At 39.6% G+C, this 24,762-nt stretch overlaps 2 protein-coding genes across 8 annotated transcripts in view; one reads left to right on the top strand and one right to left on the bottom strand.

Annotated features, from left to right (window-relative positions):
* Nucleotides 1–580: 580 nt before the first annotated feature.
* On the top strand, nucleotides 581–7,073 carry ifi44f5 (interferon-induced protein 44f5). Its single transcript, XM_023294390.3, has 8 exons — nucleotides 581–691; nucleotides 2,589–3,131; nucleotides 3,509–3,557; nucleotides 3,911–4,106; nucleotides 4,192–4,344; nucleotides 4,428–4,599; nucleotides 5,408–5,508; nucleotides 5,615–7,073. Exons 2-8 carry the CDS (start codon nucleotides 2,660–2,662, stop codon nucleotides 5,819–5,821), a joined length of 1,350 nt encoding a protein of 449 aa, XP_023150158.1. The 5' UTR covers nucleotides 581–691; nucleotides 2,589–2,659; the 3' UTR covers nucleotides 5,822–7,073.
* Nucleotides 7,074–7,190: 117 nt separating this feature from the next.
* Nucleotides 7,191–24,762, bottom strand: part of rabgap1l (RAB GTPase activating protein 1-like) — a 120,672-nt gene continuing 103,100 nt past the window's right edge. For all 7 annotated transcript variants that reach the window (XM_055005237.1, XM_055005223.1, XM_055005224.1 and 4 more), the window contains 7 exons: nucleotides 18,450–18,542; nucleotides 13,976–14,086; nucleotides 13,307–13,411; nucleotides 12,448–12,531; nucleotides 11,995–12,066; nucleotides 10,678–10,878; nucleotides 7,191–10,074 (listed from right to left, as the gene is read on the bottom strand). In XM_055005237.1, coding sequence (XP_054861212.1) covers nucleotides 9,919–10,074; nucleotides 10,678–10,878; nucleotides 11,995–12,066; nucleotides 12,448–12,531; nucleotides 13,307–13,411; nucleotides 13,976–14,086; nucleotides 18,450–18,542 — 822 coding nt within the window. In that variant the 3' untranslated portion in view covers nucleotides 7,191–9,918. The remainder of the gene's footprint in view (nucleotides 10,075–10,677; nucleotides 10,879–11,994; nucleotides 12,067–12,447; nucleotides 12,532–13,306; nucleotides 13,412–13,975; nucleotides 14,087–18,449; nucleotides 18,543–24,762) is intronic.

Raw genomic sequence — 24,762 nt, 5'->3', positions numbered from 1 at the left:
GCTGGATGAAGACGATGCAGAACTCTGATTAGTGGTGCTATTATTTGAACTATACCTCTTGAATAATGCTGGAACTGTCTGCACTGTTTTTAGTGCATCTTCCTGTATCCCTTTCCATGTTTGTGAAGTCACACAGTCAGATCTTTTAGATTCTCTGGCAGTTCTCTTCCAAGTAGAGCCATGAGCAGGCATGCAGATAGAAACAGACATTAGGTTTAAAACGCTGAAAATTATTTTATCTCCATGTTCAGCTACATTAGGTGTACTCAGTTTTGTTTCAGTGAACACAGGTTTTCTAACTTGTGCATCAGTGATTACAGCTGTATGCATTCTTGTTGCACTGAGCTTCTACTTTGTGGCCTTTATTTGTTTTTAATTGTTCATAAGAGTAAATAAAGTATTTGTGAACTTACACATAATGCATTTATTTAGAGATGGTACAATTTGGAATAATTTGACATTTTCTCATTTTGCACAGCAGCGTACTCACTTCTGCTGTGTACTCTGTGTGGTCAAAGGCAGCAGATGTAAGATAGTTGTTGCCAGTGTTTTATTTTGAAAGTGAATGTGGATCTGATCGGAGACTTTCAGTTTCATTTCTCCAGCTCCAGACGTGCTGAGATCCCAACGGTGTACAGTCGGCTACTGTGATCTCTGGTCATCTCCCATCAGCTGTCTAGAAGAGAAGCAGGTAGGACTGAAGACATTAAAGGGCTGCATGTTTTTACTTTGTTTATGTTGGCCAGTAGGATTTAAAATCTATTTTTCTTTTTTTTGGTGACTACAAAAGTTGGGATGTGGTTTGTTTAGCTTTTGCTAAATTCACTGATGTGATACAGTAATGTACGTATTAAGATTCAGAAAAGTGATTGTAAGACATTTGTAATCAGTGTACAGTGTGTTAAAATCGGGCTGATGTGGTAGAAACATCTGGTACAGTTTTTAGGCGTGGCTCATTCTTGTGCCTGTCTTCCAGGAAACCAAAACTTCCTGCTTTGCCACGTGCTGTGGGAAACCTTTTGTTTTCAGACTGTAGACTGAGTAAATATTTAATTTGCTTTAGTTGTTAATAATTAGGGCACAGAAAATTTTCAAAAAAAAGAATACAAAGAATTACCTGAGGGAATAAAGTAGGAATGTAAGGTAAATTTACAATTGGACATCGGACTCAAGTAAACATCTTCAAGTTGGATAGTACTGATGAATTAATATCCGTTCTCTACTAAAGTCTCTGTCATGGAATATACATGGAGTAAAATACTCTGGGTGAGCAGTTAGTGAACCTGTAGAGCTTTTCCACAGCAGCTGTTTTGAAATGAAACAGAAGGCAAACAAGTAGTAGGTAAAAATTAAGTCATGAAATATTCTAATTCAGCCAGGTCCAATCCAAAAATGACTACTTTTAGAGATGACCCTCTGGTGAAAATTCAGTTGTTGACCTTGTTAACACCTGCATATGGTGTTTTTTTTCATTGCTAAAAGGCATCATGAGTGTAATAAGCAGTGAACATCATGGCTGAGCATTTCTTCCTGGAAACTGCATGATTGTCTCAGATATACAGATTCAGCCCTCCAACAAACCTATGAAATCAATCCTGTCAGCTGTCAAAAATATTACCAAAGTCAATGAAATGCTCCTCAAAAATGTATCTGAAAAACAAATCCACACCCCCACTGTCTCCTGGACTACTGCAACTCATTATTCATTTCCAAAACAATGCAGCCATTAACTGTTTACAGCAGGTTCAAAAAACAGCAGCTCACAAACGCATCCCTCCAATCCTGCATGAACCCCACTGCATCCCCATTCGTTATACAGTTCAAGTTAAGATTATTTTATTACTTTTAAATCTTGACATGATCTGGCTCTGCTGATTCTCACAGATCAGAGAATCAGTTGCTACTTTAAACAAGGAAAAACTCTGCTTTTGTGTTTTACTGTGGAACAAGCTCCCCCTTCCTCTCAGAACAACTTAGTCAGTGCTTCAGTTTATACAGATCAACATTTTTATTATATTCCATAACGTCTCTTGTAATGTTTTATTGTTTCCCGTTTTGTCTTTTCTAATGTTTTATTTTTGTTATTTTTCCACTTTGTGTTTTTGTAATTGTGCTTGTGCTGTTATTGTGCTTTGTTATTGTATTTTTGGAAAGAACCTTGTAACTCCAGTTTTGAAATATGCTATAGCAGTACAGTTTATTATTAATATTATTATTACTATTGCTTGTAGGGTGGAGCTTTCCCTATTAGTATTCTTTTCCACAGTCAGTTTCCAAGTTAGGTGGTGAGCTGGTGTGCTCAAGCTGAAAGGAGGGTTGGTGTAGATAGAAGAAGGGTTACAGCTAAACCATTTAAAGGCAGGAAGGAAGAATTTTCAGTGGAAATAAAACCATCAAAATATGTAACGTTGAGACACAGAGATGAGCTTTTAGGGGTTTGATCAATGACCCAAGTAGGGTGTAAGTAATGTAGTTTAAATGATTTTATCATGGGCAGCTTCTTGTGTGATCAGTATTCATTTACAAACATATTGAACATTGAGTCTACATATCCTGTATGTTTTATGCATTTGTGTTTTTTTCTTCAGACTTCAAAGTGAATAAACATCAAAGTTCATTCAGCCTTTCGACGCTCAGCTCAGCAGACCAACTGTCCATCATGAACCCAATGCTAACAAGACATCAGCAGAAAACAATCTGCTCTCAGCTGGGAAGAGTCAAACTGCAGCTGCTCTACAAGGCCAGCATCCATGGTTTCACTGGTGCTGCCTTCCACCAGCGATGTGACACCCACTCTCCCACTGTGTCTGTGGGCTTTAATGCCTCCGGCTACGTGTTTGGAGGCTACACCAAACAACCTTTTAGTCAGTCTGGACAGTATGTTCATGACGACCAGGCCTTTCTTTTCACCTTCAGTGGAGAAAAGCTTCTCAAATATCCAGTCACTGGTCCTCAGTACGCAGTGAGAATGATCGGTAACTCTGGTCCTTACTTTGCAGAAGCATTGATTCTTGTCAATCAAAGCCAAGCAGTAGTGTATAGTAACCCTGGAAATTACTGCAACTTCAATGCTGCAGAAATGCACGGCAATGATCTCAACCTGACTGAGTGTGAAGTCTACCAGGTGGAGGGTAAGTTCACTATAAATAACCACATGTTGATGTTTGTTGTTGCAGATCAGTGTTCTGCTGCATTTTATGTTTCATGATCTGAGCATCCATACAAACTACAGTGTTGCATCAGAGGTTTTACAGATTCATGTTATCCTCCTTGAGTGAAAGTCACACTGTTGATGGTGTCTCATGTATTAATGCTCCATCATGTGTTTTAAGTCTGTTATACAGTGAACGGTGAACTGAAGTATGACGTAAAAGTAAAATTCAGGATCTGTCAAAAAAAAAAAATCACATTCAGATATTTTCCTCAAATCTTGCAGCCCCAGGTGGGATGTTGATATTTCTATTAATTCAGTAAGATTCTTGTGTAACTTGTTTTTGCTTGTCAACAGAAACCACTGAACTTGAGAGGCCATGGAGGACAATAAGCTGGGAATTACTGTAAGATGGACAGTCACTGTTCTGCACATTATTCATTTCTTTTATACAATATATTGAACTTTATGCATTTTGACACCAACTGTTAATCTGAAGACGTTTCATGAGAATGTGCTAAACATTTGATTATACTCTTATAATGGATGTGTTCCTTGTGCCATGACATAAAAGCTGTTGTAGTTCACTAGACTAGAATGGTGTCTATGCAAATTATTATGCAATCAAATTATTTAGCAGCAAACAGGACTGATGTCACAGAAGTCAGCTGCTTGTGCACAAAGAAGTTCTGAAACAGTCAAAACAACTAACACCATCTCTTTTATAGTGAAACCTTGTTTATCTCTGTGTTTGTGCAGGAAGAGGCAGGAGCTGATGGAGAGCATTAAAACCTACAAACCCACAATCAGCTCTGTGTCCCAGCTTCGAGTTCTGCTCATCGGATCGGTCGGAGCTGGAAAGTCCAGCTTCTTTAACTCCATCAACTCTGTGTTCAGAGGCCACGTCACCAGCCAGGCCATATCTGGCTGCTCCAGCACCAGCCTCACCACACAGGTCAGTGTCTGCTCCCAGGGATTTCCATCTGCTCTCACTGATTTCAGCGTGATAATCCTGATCCGTCCACTTCTGTCCCCGACAGTTTCGCACCTACTCTGTGAAAGCTGGACGAGAAGGCAAACCTCTGCCAATCATCTTGTGCGATACCATGGGATTGGAGGACAGCAAAGGGGCGGGGCTTGACATGGATGACATCAGCAGCATCCTAAAAGGTCATCTGCCAGACCGTTATCAGGTACAGCAGCTGAATACACTCAGCAGGACACTGAATGTATGAAACACTGACTTGACTGTAGTTAACTCCAACATGTGGCTCAGTTCAACCCCTCAGCTCCTCTGAATTCAGAGACTCACGGTTATCGCAAGTCTCCAGGGCTGAAGGACAAGATCCACTGTGTGGCCTACGTCATTGATGCCTGCAAGATCTCCATCATGTCCACAAAGATGGAGGAGAAGCTGGATGCTATCCGCAGAAAGGTCAACCTAATGGGTCAGTGGAACTTGAATTTTTGGGAGGGAGTATTTCTCACCCAAACACCTTTAACTGTGAAACACCCACTCTTGTCCAGTTAACTTTTGAGGCCCTATAGGACAATGGCTGATAACTCTTTGACTATGTGAGTTATTTTGATTAGTTATTGCAGCTGCTGACAGATTAACCAAATACTGCTGAACACTGGCAGTGTTCTCTTTTTTATTGTCTATCCAGTGTGGTGCACCCCTGTAGGTCCAAACCAAGCAATGAAAGGTATCTCCTTCAAAGGAAGATGAAAAATTAGAACCTAGCACTCGGTTTTCCACTACAATGCAGAGGCAACTATTGTACCTTTTACAGCATGAAAGTGACACATTGATGGATCAGAATGATCAAACAATACCATATACATTCATCTGAAATGAACCATTCCCTATAATGAGTACTTCTACTTCTGACACATTTTGACAGTAATAGATTTGTACTTTATTTTGGTGAAAATATGAAGACCTAAAACAGTATTTCTACACTGTGGTATTATTACCCTTTACTCAAGTACAAAATCTGAGTCCTTCCTTCAACACTAAGTAAGAGATGAGCCAGAGACACTGTGGGTGATGAAAGTGACCAATCAAAGGAGTGGACTGCATTCATGTAGTTAATAAAAAACTTCCTTGTGAGAGCAGTTTTCAGAATGCGGTGACTGTTATCATGTGCACATGCCTGGTTTTTATGTGCACTTTAAACAGCTAATTAAACAACAACTGCTGCAAACATTATGACAAAATATGATAAAAGTGTCTTTCTGCTCTTGTACCTCCAGGGATTCCTCAGCTGGTCCTGCTCACTAAAGTAGATGAAGCCTGTCCTTTGGTCAAAGAGGATGTCAGAAACATTTATAAGAGTGGCTACATTAAGGAATTGGTGAGGATTTTATAAAATAAAACAAATCTAGCAGACTTGTTTTTTAGTCAGAAAAAGTGAAGAATCGTCACCTAAATCTTTTTGTACTGTGTGTTTTGTGAACCAGATGCAGGAGGTCAGCGCTCGGCTCGGTGTGCCGCTGTCCTGTGTTGTTCCAGTGAAGAACTACAATGAAGAGTTGGAGCTGGACATGAACTGTGACATCCTGCTGCTCAGCGCCGTCATTCAGATGCTTCGCTTTGCTGATAATTACTTTGATGAGCTCAGTGACCGACCGAGCAATGTTGAAATCAAAGATGTGGAATCCAGATAAGTCACAACGTCCAGCCCATGAGTACATTGAGTTCAGGCTCACTGGACTAAAGGCAACATATCAACATTAAAACATCCCTCATGTCACGCATTATTCCAGGATGGCTACCCCATTCCTAACCTTGTAGTCACACCAAACGGCTAATGGCTAAATGCTTGAGCTAGCTTATGTCATCATGTTCCACATTTATAAGGCTTTATCAGTAGTTAAAGAGCACAAAGCTCCTATTTAATCAGGTCTAATACTTCATTGTGTTTGTGAGGCCATTTTCACAAATGGCTTGTTGACATTTCTGTGGTCTTCTTTTGTCAAGTAAATGAAAATGTAGTCCAGATTCAGGATATCTTGAACTCTAAGGCAAAATCCTAATCTCCTGTATGTGGTCACTCGGTGTTCCTTGAGTGTGTTGAAATGGTACAAAGAGAAAGAAATGGAAGCACTATTCTGGCAACTCACATTGTCTGGAAACAGCATATTTCCATTTGCAGTTTTACCAGCTGCTCAGTGTGTGTGTATACATTATACATTATACATTATAGTGAGCCAACAAAAGTCAGTAAAGCCATGAACATCTTTAAGTCTTATGCAAATGTTTTACTGGAAATACAAACAACTCTGTGCAGACTCTATCAGACTTTATCACTCAGTGGGAACACACCTCAAACTCTCTGAATCAGGAGTGTTGACTTTAGGGTTGGCCTTTTTTGCCTTTGGAATATCCAAGTGCCCCTAGGAATGCTGGGAGATGTAGTCTCTCCAGTGTGTCTTAAGGCTGCAGATCACCTCCGGTTACTGGTTTCCAAAACTGTGAGCTGGAAATGTTGACATTGTTTCTTTGTGCCAAAACATACCCATTTTTTGGTAGTTAATGTTTGAGATGTTAATTCTGTAATTTTTTGCAACATCTGTTTGAAACTTTAACTCTGTAGCAAAATAACGTTTTTTTTATCATAGGTTTTGTTCTGTATTTGTTTACAAACAAGCTTTAAAATAGTTTATATGATTTTTACAATAAAGCCTATCAGTATTGCAGAGTTCTGTGTACTGCATGCTGGCCACATTAGAGAACCTGACATTCAGTAGCCGCTTCATAGGCATCCTTGTATAAAGTCTTGCAGCTCTGCAGTATTTAATGTGTCTTTCAGACTGTACTGGCAGATAATGTTTGTTGTCATGTTGCATGTTATGTACATTTAGCTTGTGCTTCGGTTTGTGTCAGATAATAAAAATTGCCGCTGGCCAGACAACCATATTTAAACACTTGAATAATTTTCTGCCTTCATTAAAAAGAGAATGAACAAACCTGGATTGCTGTTTAGAGTCATTCTAATCAGTAATCAGTTGTCAATAAAAGCTCAACGTGCAGGAATGAACAGAAAAACTGAAATTTATTAATGCAGTTCAGACAGTTACTGTACAGACCAGCCGAGGAGCCGTCCCTCCATGTGTAACAGGACTGTGGTGTTACAACAAACTGTAAACTACACAACACACATCACACCTGTAATCTGACTCACTGCCTCCTTTTGCATCAGTGAAATTAGCTGTGAATTAGAGTGGATTACAAATTGGCAGCAGTAATCTCAGCGACAATAATCATCAGTTAAAAAATAACTTCTAAACAAACAAACCTTGAAATAGTGTTTAAAACATCAATGCTGTGTTAGTGCACATAACAGACAGGGAGCTCTCTCCAACTTGGCCACGATTTACATTGAACTGGCTGTAACTTTCACAGATTGACCAACAAAAATGACGCACAACAGTGAAGACGGAATGTCCTGGTAACGCACAACACACCTGGAATTCAATGATGTTCAGACAGTCAGCTGTTGTTTTCTGCTTTTCCATTATAAAACAAAGCATTTCCTTCAGGTGAGTTGCCCTTTGGCCACCAGCAAGATGATGGTGGCTGTAGCACTGGGAGGCTCCATGTGGAAATGTGTGAGACGCGCAGCTGAAAACGACCTTCAGCAGACGTTTTAATAAATGACATGGCTGTTGGTGAGGTTGGTACAGATCGTTTGGGACACAGAGGAAGACCACTGGACAGGAGCAGAGATGAGGCTTTTATGGCACAGCTGACGCTCTCCAGCAGTTCAGTCTCTCAACGGCCAACTGCAGCAGTCATCAACAGAAAAGGCAGCCACGTGAACTTTGACCACTACAGTGCAGAACACGTGCACAATCATACATTCAAACGCACACTCACACACACAAATTAGGTATGGGATTGGTCCGAGTCCAAAGGCTGACTTGGTGTCAACCAGCGTAGAGCAGGACAGTTGGCATCTAGACTGCAGCTTTCTACCTGCAGCACTAACATGTGTTCACACTACAGATAACTGATGTTTATCAGCAAAACAAGCATCCTTGTATCTTTTATATTGGCAACCAGCAATGTAATAAGTACAAAGTGTTAGTAAGTAAATCAAAACTTGTCCTTTTAGCTAATTTGAATGTGGCGCCATCTGCTGTTCGTGATGACATGATAATTTGGCCAGCATATGTGATCTTTATTAGCTTTACCTGCACATTACTGTTTAGAGGATACAGTGGAGTTTTATCTCTGAGCATCAGAGGCAACAGCCCACAGTGGACACAGGGAAACTTTGCATCCTTCTCACTGTGTAAAGCATCAATAAGAAAGTACATGAGCACGACAAAGAGCAAAGAGGATGTTGTCGAAGTTGCACAAATGGCCTTAACTGTTTGGCAATTTTAGAGCAATATTGCAACTTAATCTTGCTTATTAATCTTTTGAGATGTTTGTTCATGGATGAACTGTGCTGCATAACAGATGCTTTAGGGCCTAAACTATATTATTAGGTGGAATTTAAAGTGTCAATTCTGTGAATTTTCATGAAAGTTGGAAATGGTGAAGACTTCTGCGGGTGTCATCTGCATGTTGGTACAGATTATAGACTGATAGACTCAGTTTGGTTTGTCTTATCTGGCTCTGTGGAAGCCAGCATTTCATTCTGTAAATGAATGAGCAACATAAAACTTCCAAAATGAATAACCAAAATGAATCATTAAAAATTTTAAAAGGACGGAACAGACACAGAAAAGGGACCAAGAGTCAATTTTTGTTGCAGCCAGTCAAATTTTTCACAAAATGTCATGATCTGTGTCAAATTATTTAAAAAAACAAACAAACTTAAAACATTAAATTAAAAATATTGAACTGGAATTAAAAAAAGGTCAAGTCAATGAGATTGCAGACCATGAGTCAGTTTCACCGACTACTGAAAAACCACTAGGAACACTGAACAAAAAAATCTCGACAGGTTGTCACTTTGGCTCTTCAGCGTTTGGACCCGACCACATCCATCACACACTGTGCTTACGTCAACATCTAGAGAGATGACATTCAATTTCCAAATAGTAGAAAAGAAATTTAAGAACTTTTCCTGTTGTTGTTTTTCTTTTAAAGAACTGTACAAGATTATTTAAAAAATCAATAATTAGTTATACATATTTATATGACAACATTGTTTACGTTATATTACTATAAAGAAGTACAACTTTTGTGTTGTTCTCATTTAAGACTGGGTGCAGTATTCCTTCTATAGAGCACTGTGGCTTTGCTGCGCTGAAGAAGGTGAATGGAGACGGTTATATTTTTAAACAGTAAATGTATAATACCGTTGTGATGCAGCTGTGCCACCATCATTAAAGACAGTGTGCTGCTTGTGGGACTGAATGCAGGTGGAATTTTTAGATAAAATGATGGATCTCTGCAGTAGCAATGTCAGGACACAGGGTGGAGCTCATTGACCTATAAGACAGATTCTGTTATGTTTGCTGAGTCAGCAGTGACCAGTGACGTTTAAATGAACGTCAGACCTCGCTGATGATTCACCCTCACCTGTCTCATCACCTGTGAACCAGAGAAGGTCAACAGACACTTTCTAGTTCACTCAGAGACAAGCATCTGTTCTAGTCCTCCGCCTCTTTCGTCCCTCATCTCTTCAGCTATCTGCAGTTCAGGAAGCCACCTGCTGGAAAAGGAATACTGCATTTCTCCGCTGCTTGTTTCTCCAGCTTGTGTTGCTCAGCTCTAGTGTGCATCCTGCAGGGGAAGAGAGGGTCACCTAGGCGGGCCCTTCCTTTGGAGAGGACGGGGTCTGTGATGAGGAGCTGGACGAAGACGAGGCAGAGCTCTTCAGAGACCCCAGAGTCTTGCTGAACCAAGAGTTCTTGGCGGCTTGGATCTCGTTCATCAGGACGCCTCGCTGATGCTCGAGCTCCTGCAGAACAAGACAAAGAGAAGGACTCAGTCAGCAGACATGGAGGAGAAAAGCACTTTGTGACAGAGCTGGACACATAACCTTTTCTCTTGTCAGTCAATCTGACACAGTGGTGTGTGTCACATGGCTCTGGATTTTAATACGGACTGTTGAGTTGCAGAGCATGACTGCAGTCATACAGTACAGGAGCACTTCCATACAACTGACAATTTAAACAGACTTTGGTCTTTTCAACAGGCCTGTGTTCTCTAATACACCAATAATAATCTAATCTCACAGAAAAGACAGATACAAAACTGGGAATTATATATATTTGCTGCTCAGGGATATGATCACACAGCTATCGCGCTATCACTGGTGATTTCTGTTTTTAGCTACATGTGCTAACAGCTTTTGAACGCAATGCCGTAAAATTTGGTAGCCATCCATGTACTCTCAAGGCATTTATTATAGTAACTTAATTTAGTACCGACAAAAGTAATGACATTTCCCCAATCCTCAGCTGTATTTTGTGCTTAGTGCTTGTTAGCATGCTAACAAACTAAAATGACAAAAGTCATACTGCTGTCATTGATATCATTGCCCCTGCATAGTGCTGCTGACCTGGATGCGACATTTGGCTTCCACCAGCTGTAGTTTGGTCTGTGCCAGCTCCAGCTCCAGTTGTCTCAGCTGCTCCTTCAGTCCATCCTTCTCCTCGTCCATTGGCTCGTTAGATGTCTTGTCACTCCCGGGGGATGAAACCTGGAGGGACCCCAGGGTGCTGAACAGGTCCCTACAGTGGTCACAGCCCATTACTTTGTTCTGCATGAGCATACAAGCACAAATGCATACGTTAGCAGATGTAGTTAGGTAACGTACTGCGGAAACACGTGATTACAGGTAAATACAAACATACTTTTACATTCATATGCTGTAGTAGACACCTCTCTATACTACCTGTCTTGCATAGCCAGACTTATGAGGTACAGCAAGATCATTTCCCAGCCTTGAAAAATGATCCGGCTGTACCTCATTATCACTCTGCTCTAGAGGGGAAAATGCTCTGGCTTGTTTGTATTTCTTAAAACCAAATCAGTCTTCTTTATACTATCCTTCTAAAAGGCAAGACACTAGTCCTGAAGAAAAAAACATTATTCACTCTGTCATCTTCATGAGGGAACTACGCCCTCATGATTGCGATGAAAATAGTAGATACATATTCTTTGTGGGAAATGACAGTGAAATCCATCCTTGTTTTTAATTTTGACTTTTGTCTGGTAGCCAGGAAACAGATTTTTACAGATTACTCTGTCCTCACTTTTGAGGGGAAGTTTAACTTTAATGCAGTTTGTGCATTTCATAAATGAAAAGCTTTACCCTGCCATCTTCAACCAATGTTTTCTGTTCAAAAGACCAAGTCAGTATCACCATAGCCAATATGTTATTGGTCAGTCATATGACACTTCAGGCTTTAGATCACATATTTCCCCTCATGTCTATCTGTTCTAGTTTATTACAGCAATATAATGACACTACATCCTAAGTGGAAGTGTACAATAACACTGACATAGACAGTATTTCTCTCTCTCTGTTAGGTCTCACTACAACATCAGAGTTGTTGCAACACGTCACATTAAGCAGAAGATCAGAAAGTTCTTTATCCAGGCCTGAGCTGATTCTCTGTCACACCCACTAACAGCAACATCGCATGTTTGACGAGGGCTAAACAACTTGTGTGAAATTATTTGTGCAATCAAGTTCTTTTCGGGTGTGATGACTATGGGCTTGTCTGACTGCCTAATGTGACTGGCAAGGACAGAACAGCGAGTAAAAATCCTTTGTTCTCTGATGCAACATATTGTGGCTTTTATCCAGGAATGTCAAAGTCTCCTAGTTTGCATCTGCTGCTTGCTGTGCACTGACACCATATAATCTCACCCTGACGATGTCTAGCTCTTCTTTTGTTGCCGCCTGCTGTTTTTCCAGCCTGGTGCTCAGCTGGGAGCAGATCTGAAAGACAGAGAAGAAGTCGAATTACAGGTGAGATGATACATTCCAACTAGTACTAACTGAAGAATTATTAAACCTGTGCTTCTGCATCAGTATACTTCACACTCACTATGGTATTGCAGCTCCATATATTCAAGAATAATAAGTAGTTTCTTACATTTTATTTGGCATCTAGTTTAATCCTGATATCTTATATCATTGCTACTATTAATAATAGGAGCTTTTAAGTAATCACATCATTTAAAAACAGTGAAAACTAACAAAACCAACAATAACACACAGTAAGATTTACATTACTGTTTGCAGTTAACATATACGTAAAGCTGGCCAATTAAAAGACTCTAAGTGAGCAAGCAGCAGTTGATGACTTTAGCAGCAAACCTGTTTGTACTCCGCTATGATTGCTGTGGTTTTCTTGATCTCCAACTCTGCTTTTTCCAGTTCCCTCCTGAAAACTTCCTTCAACTGGAGGAGACAGAACAAAATGACAAAAAAATAAAATACTATGTTAATGAGGAAGATAAGCTGACGATATGTTCCATATTTAAATGCAACTGTGGTTACATTTTGACAGCACACAGTTTAAAAATACACTTCACCCATGTCTAAGCTTTATACACAACAGTAACTTTACCCTAAATGCATGTGTGTATATTGACCACTTTAATAGCGACCACCACTCATTGACATGTATTTGGCAAAAAATACCTCTAATAGCTACAGCAAATATAAAGTTAAGGCCATTTTACTGCACTCTAGTTTAAGGTCTTAATCATAAAAGTCAGGTTGAATTATAGTGTGGTATATATGTATGCATGTGGTGAAGTATGTAAGTCTTTAACATGAGATAAGTATAGTTGTAAATAACATTCTTGCTGCTCCATCTGTACAAAAATAGTGGCCCTGATTCTTTGCTGGTGCTAGTTTCAAACTTCTGTGTTGTTTAGAATAATGATCAGATGGCTTATTTGCTGGGAGAATTGTATTGGATCCCTGCTGTAATGAGAATATTTGTTGTGGCTATGACTTCTAGTGATTATAGGTCACCTGTCTCATTCTCTTTGGTTACTGACAGAAGCTGATGAAAGTCACTGATTACTATACAGAAGTAAGTATAATAAAACACAGTGAAGTCAATACGCAACCTTCACATGAGTCACATACATACTGTGTTGCCTCAGGATTGTTAGGTCTTTTTTTTTTTAGCTCATTAAGGCTGATCTTTACGATCTGATATTACCTGAGCCGTCTCCTCCTCCTGCCGCCTCTTTTCCTCCTCGGTTTCCACCAGACGTTGCTTGGTGGTCAGCAGCTCTTTGTTCAAAACATCGGCTTTGTCCTCTGCCTGAGTACACACACTCTTCATTTAATACCAGATCTACAACTGCACAAACATGCATTCAGCTGCAGACCAAGTTGATGCAAGACACAGTACATTAATCACACTCTATACTCATTAATACAGCTCCAAAGATTCATACTGACAGAGTCCAGTGCAGGTGCAGTCCACCAGTCGTGTGGTGGGTAGTTTAGTAAAATGCTTATGAGCAACTCAACAGAACCGCAGCTGCTGAGAAAAGTGTTTAATATCAGCAAAAGGTACAAAATGTTTTTCTGCTTACAGCTACATTTGTCTGTTCATGTTACCACTCGAGTCAGGGATTTTAATTATCTCTACTTCTAAAATTACTCCTCCAAAAAGCTGCTAGTTGCAGATTTGCAAATTTCAAAGAGCACATGGATTTGGAGCACATTTAGCCTCACGTCGCACTCTGTGTATAAAACAACCTAAACAATGTCAGCAACAAACACCACATGTAAAATACACAGTATTCCATCCTTTTCAGTCTGAAACATAGCAGTCAGATTGTTGTTGGGTTCAAAACGTCCTCTTTAGATGTTGTGTTACCTGATCGAGGTCGTTCCGAAGTGCGATCTTACTGGTGACCAGTTCATGTGCCAAGTCGTCATTCTCCTGTTCCAGTCGCATGCTGGCCTCCTGCAGACGACGGTTCTCCCTCTGCACACACAATCCACCACACAAAGTTGCAGAATCTTGCAAATGTGGAAAGTGCATCCACATTTTTTTATATTATCATCATCATCATAACTCCAGAAATGCTCTTGACAACACAGGAGAATGCTATTGTGATATTAAATCAGTTTTTCTAATCAGGAAAAGCAGCACTCCCTTTTTTAAATTTAATTAACTCATCCAGCTGTAAGAATCTAATACAGTCCTCCCACCTACACACACACATCATCATCTTAAAGTCCCCATTGCAGACCATTAGTGGAGTCTCATGACTACCAGTCTGGCTATAAACAGTCTCACATGACAGCCATGCCTCAATGGGACGAAACAGTTGTCATGGGTGTGAGCGGTCATCTGACCCTGATATCCTGTCACTTTCACAGTGATGACTTTTTCTCTCCTCTGCTGAAATGATGCACCCACACACATATACATGCACTTGAATAGTATGAACATAACGCAAAGCTGATTAGACTTCATACAGAAATCTTTCACATAAATATACACATACAAACAAATCTAAACAGCTGTGAGAAAATAAATATTATTATAATTCTTATAATGTAAATAGTCTTAAATATCTACAATAGCAGCAGATCCTATGAGGGTGTTGTCAGTGAAGGATGTCCAAAGAAACAAAGGGAAAAACATGTAATGCTCTTGAGAAAACAAAGCTCCCCTTGCTGCTATCCTGGAGTTTGCATGCAACCCCTTAGATTGAATTAATCCTTTCCTGAGAGCAGCGACATGAAGCTTCATTTGGAAAAAAAACAGACCTATGAGTCTCTGTTAGCAACAATGGCAGAGTTTTCTCCGTTTTAGCCAGTTTTAGACTGATGAAGTCGACATGAAAATCTTGATTGGAATGTCACTTTCAGACAAGTAAAAATCAGAAATCTCAGAATTTGCAGAAAACCTTTTTTGGAGCAGAGACAACTTACCGAGCTTCTGTCCACAGTAACAACAACGTGTGCGTGTCGAGCCTCCAGCAGCACAGACTAAACTTTAACACATGATACTGACAGGAGTTTCCCTTCTCTTACGCTCTCCAGCTTCATTCTCTGTCCCCTTCTCGCTCTCATTTCTCTCCTTTTATCAATGGTTTCACTTTGTGTCATGATAAAGATCAAAAAGTTGCATGAAAAAGCCAGTTTGACCAGAAAAACTGCACACAGATTTCACACGTATGAAGCAAATGAGAGAAAAAAAGACAACACAAAGAATACATACCTAAACCTGAGGTATCGAACCGTATCAAAATGTTGAATAGTTGAATTACAGTAACCAAAAAATAACTAGAAAAAGTAATTCCTTACATAAAACACTGCAGCCATTTACAAACAGCAGCAGCATTCCTGTTTTGGCTCTTCTTGCTCTGAAACAAAGTCTTTCCACTGTTCAGCTGGCTCCGGTCCAGCACCTTATCTACAATAAAAGTCTTCCTTCCTTCTCTCCAAAAGCAGCAGCTCGTACAACAACACGTCACTCCTGGCTTTAGGGAAAAACAAACACATCTAATTTCGTAGATGTTTTCTTGAGATGAAAATTTTCATGGTTTGTTGTGATTAAATCAAATACTGGTTCCATAATTTTACTTGAAAGTTTAATAGAGCTACATCACTGCCAAAGCTTTAGGCATTTCAGATATTTACATTCTTATCCATCACAGAATTGCCATCAGGGAGGCATCAGACTGGTTCCAAATTCATTCTGAAGCAAGAAGAAATAGCTATCTGCAGGAGTATTACGGAGCCAGGAAGAAACACTGAAACAGCCTAAAACCACAGGAGGACTGTGGCAAGTTGTCCAAGATGCTAGAACAACCTACCTGCAAGGAACCTTGAAAAACTGTGTGTAAGCAAAGGAAGGAGGACTGGTGCAAAGAGTCACACCAAACACTGATTTCAATGAGGTTATTTCTGGTTATTTAATTTTGTACAAAGTTGATTATGAACAATTTTTTTTTTTAAACACTCCTCTTACTTTTACTGGCTGAAACCTGTACACTGCACTATGCTTAGATAATTCTTGTCATGATATTATTATTGCTATTTGTATTAATTTATTCTATTTGCTAAGTGTAGGGCACTTTGTAACACTGGTTTTGAAAGGTGTGTTCCATTATCATTATCATTATCACTATCATTATTACTATTATCCATCCATCCATTATCTATACACCGCTTATTCCTCATTAGGGTCGCGGGGGGGGCTGGAGCCTATCCCAGCTGACTCGGGCGAAGGCAGGGGACACCCTAGACAGGTCGCCAGTCTGTCGCAGGGCTACATATATAGACAAACAATCACTCACACATTCACACCTATGGGCAATTTAGAGTAATCAATTAACCTCAGCATATTTTTGGACTGTGGGAGGAAGCCGGAGTACCCGGAGAGAACCCACGCATGCACAGGGAGAACATGCAAACTCCATGCAGAAAGATCCCGGGAAAGCCGGGACGCGAACCAGGGACCTTCTCGCTGCAAGGCGAAAGTGCTAACCACTACGCCACTGTGCAGCCCCATTATTACTATTATCATCATTATTATTATATTCAGTTTCTCCTGGTTCTCCGGCTTCCTCCCACAGTCCAAAAACATGCTGAGGTTAACTGCTAACTCTAAATTGTCCGTAGGTGTGAATATGAGTGTGACTGTCTCTATGTGTAGCTCTGTGATAGACTGGTGACCTGTCCAGGTGTCCCCTGCCTTCACCCTAAGTCAGCTGGGATAGACTTCAACCCCCCGTGACCCTAATGAGGATTAAGTGGTGGATGAATGGTTTATATTCAGTGGCCCTTTTCATAATATTTCATCAAGCATCTTTACTTTGTAATTAAGATCATGATCACTGATATGACACTGACCATTTGTATCTGAACTTTAAGACATTTTTGTGGCTAACAGGAATATTTTGAGGATACTCACAAACTAAGAAACACTGTGTTTTAGCCATACATCTTTAAGTTTAACCATGTACACATCTGGGATTTGGCTTGGCTGTCGATGGAGACAATTAATGCAACAGTAATTACAAAAAAATTTGAAGAAATGCCAGACTACCTGTAACAACTACTACTACTACTAGTATGTGAATATCAACTGCTTTGAAGTTACCTTCTTACTCTCCAGAAGTGAACTGGAAAGTCATCATCACACTAGTTTGCAACTGGCAAGCTAGTAGCCCAACGTTACATGTTGCTGCATCAGCAGTACAGTACGTTGGGACTCATACAGTAATAATGTTCCTTCCTGCTAACGTATCTGGATATGTTGCTAGACAAACGTATAAACACTTGCCAAAGTACTCATAGTTGCCTTTGTGGTAGTCCCTTCAGCAGTAGATGAAAACAATACAAGCTATGCTGCCGCGGCTGTTAAAAAGTTCTGGAAGCTGTTAAAGTAGAACTTGCTTATTTATTTCAAAACTTCTTGTTTTTTAAAAAAAGAATGCAAATCTTGTGTGTCTACTATACTAGCAAATTTTTAAAAAATACAGAAAAACAACAACGCAGAAAGAAAAGGAGGGGTGCCGTTCATTTGTCCAAATCTTTAAATATCTGCCTCACCTCTCCTGTTTTATCCTGAAGAACAGACAAGATGAAGTCACCGCAGCTAAAGCTCTCTAACAACTCTCTGGCAGCTTCATCCAAAAATACTTTTTCATAGATGTTTGCGTTGATGATGATAAAAGTCAGTGGTGTGTGAGAAGTCACATTTCAAGCCAGAAAAGACTCACAAAAATTAAGGTACACTAGACTTGATAAAACAAAGCTCTGCTCACAGAAGGTTTCTAATCTTAGAAACGTGGTTAATTTTACCAACAAATGCTTCCTAAAAATAGCTTGAGTTTTATCCCTGCTACGGTTTTATTCTCACAGCAACAAAAGAACAGCTTTTTTATCACAACCTTAAAGAGCACACTGAGAAGTTATTAAATTATTCAACTGAAAACCTACAGGAGGTGAAATCACTCTCACATGAATATGATGTATTTGATTATGTAACAAAAAAGGGATGTCTATATTTAACTTTTCAAACTGGCAAGATAAATAAGAAAATGTACCAGAACATAATATATAGTTTACCACAAGTAACACATGGTCTCCACTTATATAGCCTTAGCTAGGTTCTACAAAAGCCTTTACAATGTGCTTCTAATTTACACCATGCTGCAGTGTTTAAGGAAGACTGGAGGGTCGAAGGGATGAACTGTCAACCCTGTAATTCCTGTACAACCCACACTACCACCTGAGCCACAGCTGCCCCCAAGGCTCTCACGATTTTCTTACAAACATTTAAAGAAGTAAGTTATCTCACTGTACATCTCGATGTGTGTGTGTCGTACCTGGTATCGATCGATGGGGTCTTCTTGTTGCAGCTGGCTCTCTCTCAGTGACTGATATTCCTTCTCAAACTTCTTCAGCTTTTTGGTTGGAACCTGAAAACAACAGGAAAGTTGTTGACATCATTATGTTACTGTAAACTTTGTGTGGCCTGTCTGATAAAATCTCAGTCCATCCCAGTTGTTTGTGAGTTTAAGGGGTGAAATGTGTGTTTATTTTATTTGGAAGAGGCAAAATAAGGAATGTGATTGTGATGTCTACTCCCTGACTGAGATGTTTTCTTTCAGTGGGAACCAGCAGCTATCAGAGCAGCTGCTTCTCTCTGCATTAACGTTTCACATCTTCATTCCCAGACACAATTAAGACTTTATCAGAGGGTCAGAGGTCAGATGCAGTTTAGAAACACTTCAACGGGGTTTGAGAAACAGCATCTAACATTTACATACTAAAAGAAGAAGCGTTGGTTTTCACAGAAGCTGAGAGTCTTACAGAGAAAACACAAATAGATATTCTTGTAACAACACGTCAAAACTAACTGAACCAACCCTGGATATTGCTGCTGAACTATTGTGGTCCTGTTGCAGTTTCCATTTTTTATGGTGGAATCAGTTTTATCAGTGTTTTTGTCCACTACATGTTTTTGTATGTTGTTCTTAATATGTCCTATTTTCACACCAAATGCAATGATAATACAAGAGACTCACACCGCATGTACACAATTACTTCTAAACATACATTTGGCTGTAAATCAGCATAACATCACACTTGTGAGAATTCCTTGAGACATCAGAAACTTCCAGTTCATTCTTTGAGCTACATGACCAACATGTCGCTGTAAATGGTTCACTTCCTCCTGAAAGTTCACAGAAGCTCAGATGCTGTTGAGACACAGATGGCTAATATGGTCTTTTGCTGATGAAAGCCAGAGAGATGATAAATACGCTGTTTTATTCTAAAAGCAACAAGCAGACGTGCATGAGAAGTACAACACATTACTGAAGCCGAGGTCTTAAAGTGATTTTATTAGTTATGCTCTTCAGGGCCAGTCACGACAACTTGTTAAAACAATCCGATCTATAATCTAAGATTGACAGAGTCAACCAGAATAGAATTCTGAAGCAGAGACCTAAACTAAGAGTAATATTGTGCTCAGTGGAGCCCATTTACAGTGTTTTTATTTATAGAAAACTAACAGGCAATAGAATTACAAAATAAAAATCCGTGACTTCCTTGTGATATTTTCTGTATCTTTTAAGTACCGTAAATACAAAACACAGGAAATTCAGTTAGTGTGCAAAAAATAAAAAATAAAATAAATTAAAGTACTAGTTTCTGCAGTGGAATTGTTTCTGAAATTCACATTCAAATAAGCAGTCATGTGACCGTTAGTTTCTAAGTTAAGGAGTGATATCTTCCAAAATATTAGCCTACACCATGATATCTTCCAAAATATTAGCCTACACCAAACAGTAGAGAAACAGCTTTCATGACTCACTGATATTTCACTGCGTCTGTGTGTGTGTGTGTGTGTGTGTGTGTGTGTGTGTGTGTGTGTGTGCGTCAGGTGGGTGGTAATGTTATCCCCGTGTGGAAACAGCGTTGCCATAGCGCCCACCATCAGGGCTGGGGATTCCAGGTCAGTCTCAGTCACATGACCTCTCCTCTGAGACTGGCATGTGTGTTGTTTGTACGATTGTGCTTGTCCTTCGCTGGTTGTGTTTAAATGCAACTTGCAAAATGCAATCACCTGCTTCACACTTGGATGAAGTTGTATACAGTCTATTTTTGTACTTCTGTATTAAATATAAAGGGATAGAAAGAAAACAGCTAAAAATCTGAACACTGCTGTCATTTTTAAAAAAACTTATCCAGCTTTACTTCTTTTGTTGATTCACAACACAACAGAAGCATAACAGCATCAATGGCAAGAAAGTACAAGACGGTGTTTAGTACAGTAAGTACAACAGTTAATCGCTGCCTTTTTATCAAACGGGGAAGACAGAAATGATTATTCTTAGGCTTATTTCAGCATTTTGTCAAATATTATTTCTCATCAATAAAGATCTTCTTTGTTTAATTTCAAATTAAACTCATATAGTGCCGTGCTGCAGTCTGGTGTTTACAGATTTGGCACAAAAGAGATAAATGCTGCTTCACTTTCCCTTTACTTCAGAACTAACACATTTATAATAATTATTCATAATCTACCTTCTTCTGATTGCATTTTCTCTCTCTCCCTCTATGTTAAATGACGTTGAAATCAGTTTGGTTCTATTAAAAAGGAGCTTAAAATTTACAGCATTTTACAATAAACAAGGATGCAAATGTCCAAGTCACAAATGAAGTATATTCTGGAAAAATAAACAACATAATCTCCCAGTAAACAAGGTAGAAAGTAGAGCATTATATTGCAGATTCCGTTCATGAATAAAAAAAAAAACAGATGAGGGAAACAGAATCGACCAATTATTCAGGAAACCTATCAGGCCAGTCATTACCTGTCCTCCCTCCTGATCCTTCACTTTTATGACCAAAGAACCACTGAGGTGAATGAACGTCACACTGTAAAATGTCTGACACACAATTCACCAGCAGATAACAGAACTCACACCCATTCTGTTGTTATCTGTGTGGGAAGAAAGAGCAGCTTGGTCTCTGCAGGCTGGTTAATAATCACTTTATTGTAACAAAACAATACGAACAAATCGAACACGATGTTCCCCCGGAGGCAACAGCACTACCAGGGTTGGAAGCGTAGCTTCAACTGCAAACTCACAGTGTTTTAGACGCCGCCAGTCTATTAATAAATCCAGTTTCACTCGTATTGTTTAAGGAAGTGACTGCTCAATTTTTTTGTGTCTCACAGTATTTCCTGAAAGTTAATCATTAGGTGATAAAAGGATATTCAACATGCCAAAAACACTATTTTGGTATGTATGTGATAACTGTATTTTAGCCCTAGAGTTGTTTTTACTGACCACAAACTCAAATGTTTTAGTGTCCAAAATTCTTTTCTTTCTGGGTGTAAAAAGGCCTAGAAAAACAATTCATGGATCTCTATTCAAACATGAGAGTAATGCATTTTTAAAAGACTTGATCCCTCAGTCCAACTTAAAATAATGTAGTTTTCATTCTACATGGTGAAATTCAACTCAAGTGCCCCATTTAATAACATCTGGTTAAGCGAATGTGGTTTCTTGTGGTTCGCTTCAACTTCACGTCTCGTTGTGACATACAACATGACAAAACAAAACAATATTTAACAGGAGCAACTTCTTCTTGGCTCTTATTGAAACCTCATTGCATGAAACCGACCTGAATGAATACCCAAACACAAACTGAAAGTGTGAGACTTTTAAAGAAAAGGAGGGAGTGACTCATGTTTCTTAAGATTTTACACACCTCCAGTTTTGCCATTGTAAACCCACCTTAATCTACCTTCCTTGTGGTTTCACCTCATGTTATAAACTCATTTAATGCACTTAAGCACTCTCCTACAGAATCTCCCCAACCAGCTGTACACTGGTTTTGACAAATGTTCCAAGCTTCCTGTATGTGATGCGATGGTTTGACAGTAATTTCCTGAAGCTACCAAAATTGTAAATGTTTCTTTTTCTCTCTGATGTTGAATTCTCCACTTACATACAAGAAGTTAAGTTTCTCAATCAGGTAGAAATTTTCATGGCAATAATTTTGAAGGTTACTATATACACCGACAGGCCACAGCACTGAAATCACTGACAGGTGAAGTGAGTAACAATGACTACCTTTTTACAATGGCACCGGCCAAAGTGTGGGAACAGTCAGTTCTTGAAGTTTATGTAGATATGTGCAACTCTGACAAGGACCAAACTGTGACGACTTCATGACTGGATGAGAACATCGGAGTGCAGTATTGAGTATCTATAAAAAGTTCTCCACTGAAGGACAACCACCGAACTGTTGACAGTCATGGAAACCCAAGGTTTATACATGTATGTGCAGGGCAAAGACTGGTCTAAGTGGTCAGACAGCTACTGTAGGACCTTAATGCTATGATATTAAGGTGCCAGAACACAAAATGGAGAAGAGAAGCTGCAGGTTCGATGCTGACCACAGTCCATCACATTCAAATAGATGTTAGTTTGACTTGTACCTAAATATTGTTGCAGACCACCTACATACCTTTATGGTAACAGTACTTCCTGATGGCAGTGGCCTCTTTCAACAGGACCGTGCTCCCTACCACACTGCAAAAAATGCTCAGGAATGGCTTAAATAACATGACAAAGAGGCATCCAAAATTTCCTGGCTCTCAAACTGATCAAAAATCTGCAGGATTTTCTAGAAAAACAGGTTCGATCCCTGAAGGCTGCACCTCCCAGCTTACAGGACTTAAATGCCTGATACCACAGAACACATTCAGAGCTCTGTGGAGTCCATGCATCTGAAGGTCAGAGCATATTTGGCATTACAAGGCAGGTGATTTTAATGTTGTTGTTGATCACTGTACATTTTCTGTAAAGACAAACTGCATGGCTACACGTTTATCTCCTCTATATTTCCTTTGTTCACATCAGTAACCTTTTTGCCATTTCATGATACTGCGGCTCAGTTTATCTTTCAATTACGATTTTGCTCGAGTTTGTCCTTGAATTAATATCAGAATACTGTTTATCACTTTGGGTGAAATGATTGCACTCTAGCTAGAAACTAAATTAAATCAGTTCAACTGAATGAATGTGGATATTTAGTATTACGTTAGTTTCAATAGAAAAGCTGAGGTCTAACTCCTGATTATACAATCTGCTGCTCTCCAACACCCGTAAAGCACACAAACATTACAGCATGACTGTGAAATGAAATGCAACATCAAACTGGGCTGGCTTACCTGCAAGAGGTGAGGCCTTTATTCAAACATATGGTACTGCTGTAAACACATGAGATCCCCAACAACATGATTTTCCCTTATCCCTAATTCATTGTTAGAATGAAATTAAATATGCTAAGAAAATGACATAATTACAAAATTCTCTGACATTCCCTGACTTTGACACTTTATCCAGCTCATTGACACTCCCCTCCTGTAAAACACTGCAGCCCTTTACATGGATATCTTGTTTTCATTATTTAACTGAAATTTGCATGCAAAGTTTGTAAAACTGTGCAATAAGTTACATTTTTCAGATTACAAGTTATCAACAGCATTAGGAGAAAGTGCTCTGAGTCTCATACTCCCTGACACATGCTGACATTCTTAGTACTATTCCTGTACAGAAACATTTCATACCTCATTTTAATGATATTTCCCAAATTCCAGGGACAAAGCTAAGCTTGCTCAGCCAGCATGTACAGGTTTCAGGATCTTGCTTAAGGACACTTCAGCAACATACATGGTTACTCCACACACATGTGCACGTGTTTCAGGGCTCAAAGCTGCATCATTGAACTTCAGGTTTGCCGACCAGAATTTTCAGCATGAATATAAGGGGCCAGTTTAAGGGCAGAGGGTCCACGTTGATTCAGAGGCCTGGTGCTGCAGGAAATGGTACCAGGCCCACTTTTAGATCTCTGACCTGAATCCTTGCAGCAGAAAATGGAATTGGTCCCAAACCTCCATGCTGAGATGACAAACTGGGTATTATGTTAAATGAAAGAGAGTGTGTGTGTGTGTGTGTGTGTGTGTGTGTGTGTGTGTGTGTGTGTGTGTGTGTGTGTGTGGAGCAGAGTGATCTGCTCTTACATAAAGACACAGTCTAAGAGTTTGAATATTGAAATAAGGACAACAGCAACTGGACATCAGAGGAAAAAGTAGGCCAGAGAATTCAATTACCCACGTGGAGGAAACTCACACCCACTTACAAGCTCTCCATTGACTCCAATTTTATATCAGTAATTGAAACAAATTGAGTGCTACAAACGAGCTCTACATGAACTAACTGACAAAGCTCTGTAACCTCAAACATCGGACACACTCTCAGTAGGAACACAACACACACCCACGCATTCATGTACACCATCGACCGCATGGAAAGAAACATGTAGTTTCAGTAAAGCCTGCATTTTCCACCTCTGTTTATGAACACATCCACAAGGGTTGGCAGAATTAACATGAGATAAAGACAAGAAAAACAACTGACAACCAGCTGCATCAGATAAAAAAAGGAAAAGCAGCAGTGGAGGCAGGTGAAATTCTCTTTCCATTTTTTCTATCCAAAACTGCGATGGTGACTAGAAACGGGGGTGAAACAGGCATACACTTAAAAGAAGAAAAGAGTGATGAAAGAAGGAAGAAAGGGCTGGAAATAAAAGACAAAATGACGGGAGAACAGACCT

The sequence above is a fragment of the Amphiprion ocellaris genome, chromosome 2 (genome assembly GCF_022539595.1).
Source record: "Amphiprion ocellaris isolate individual 3 ecotype Okinawa chromosome 2, ASM2253959v1, whole genome shotgun sequence".
NCBI classification, from domain to species: domain Eukaryota; kingdom Metazoa; phylum Chordata; class Actinopteri; family Pomacentridae; genus Amphiprion; species Amphiprion ocellaris.
The sequence above is the reverse complement of the archived record's forward strand: the minus strand, read 5'-3'. Positions and strand labels throughout refer to the sequence as shown.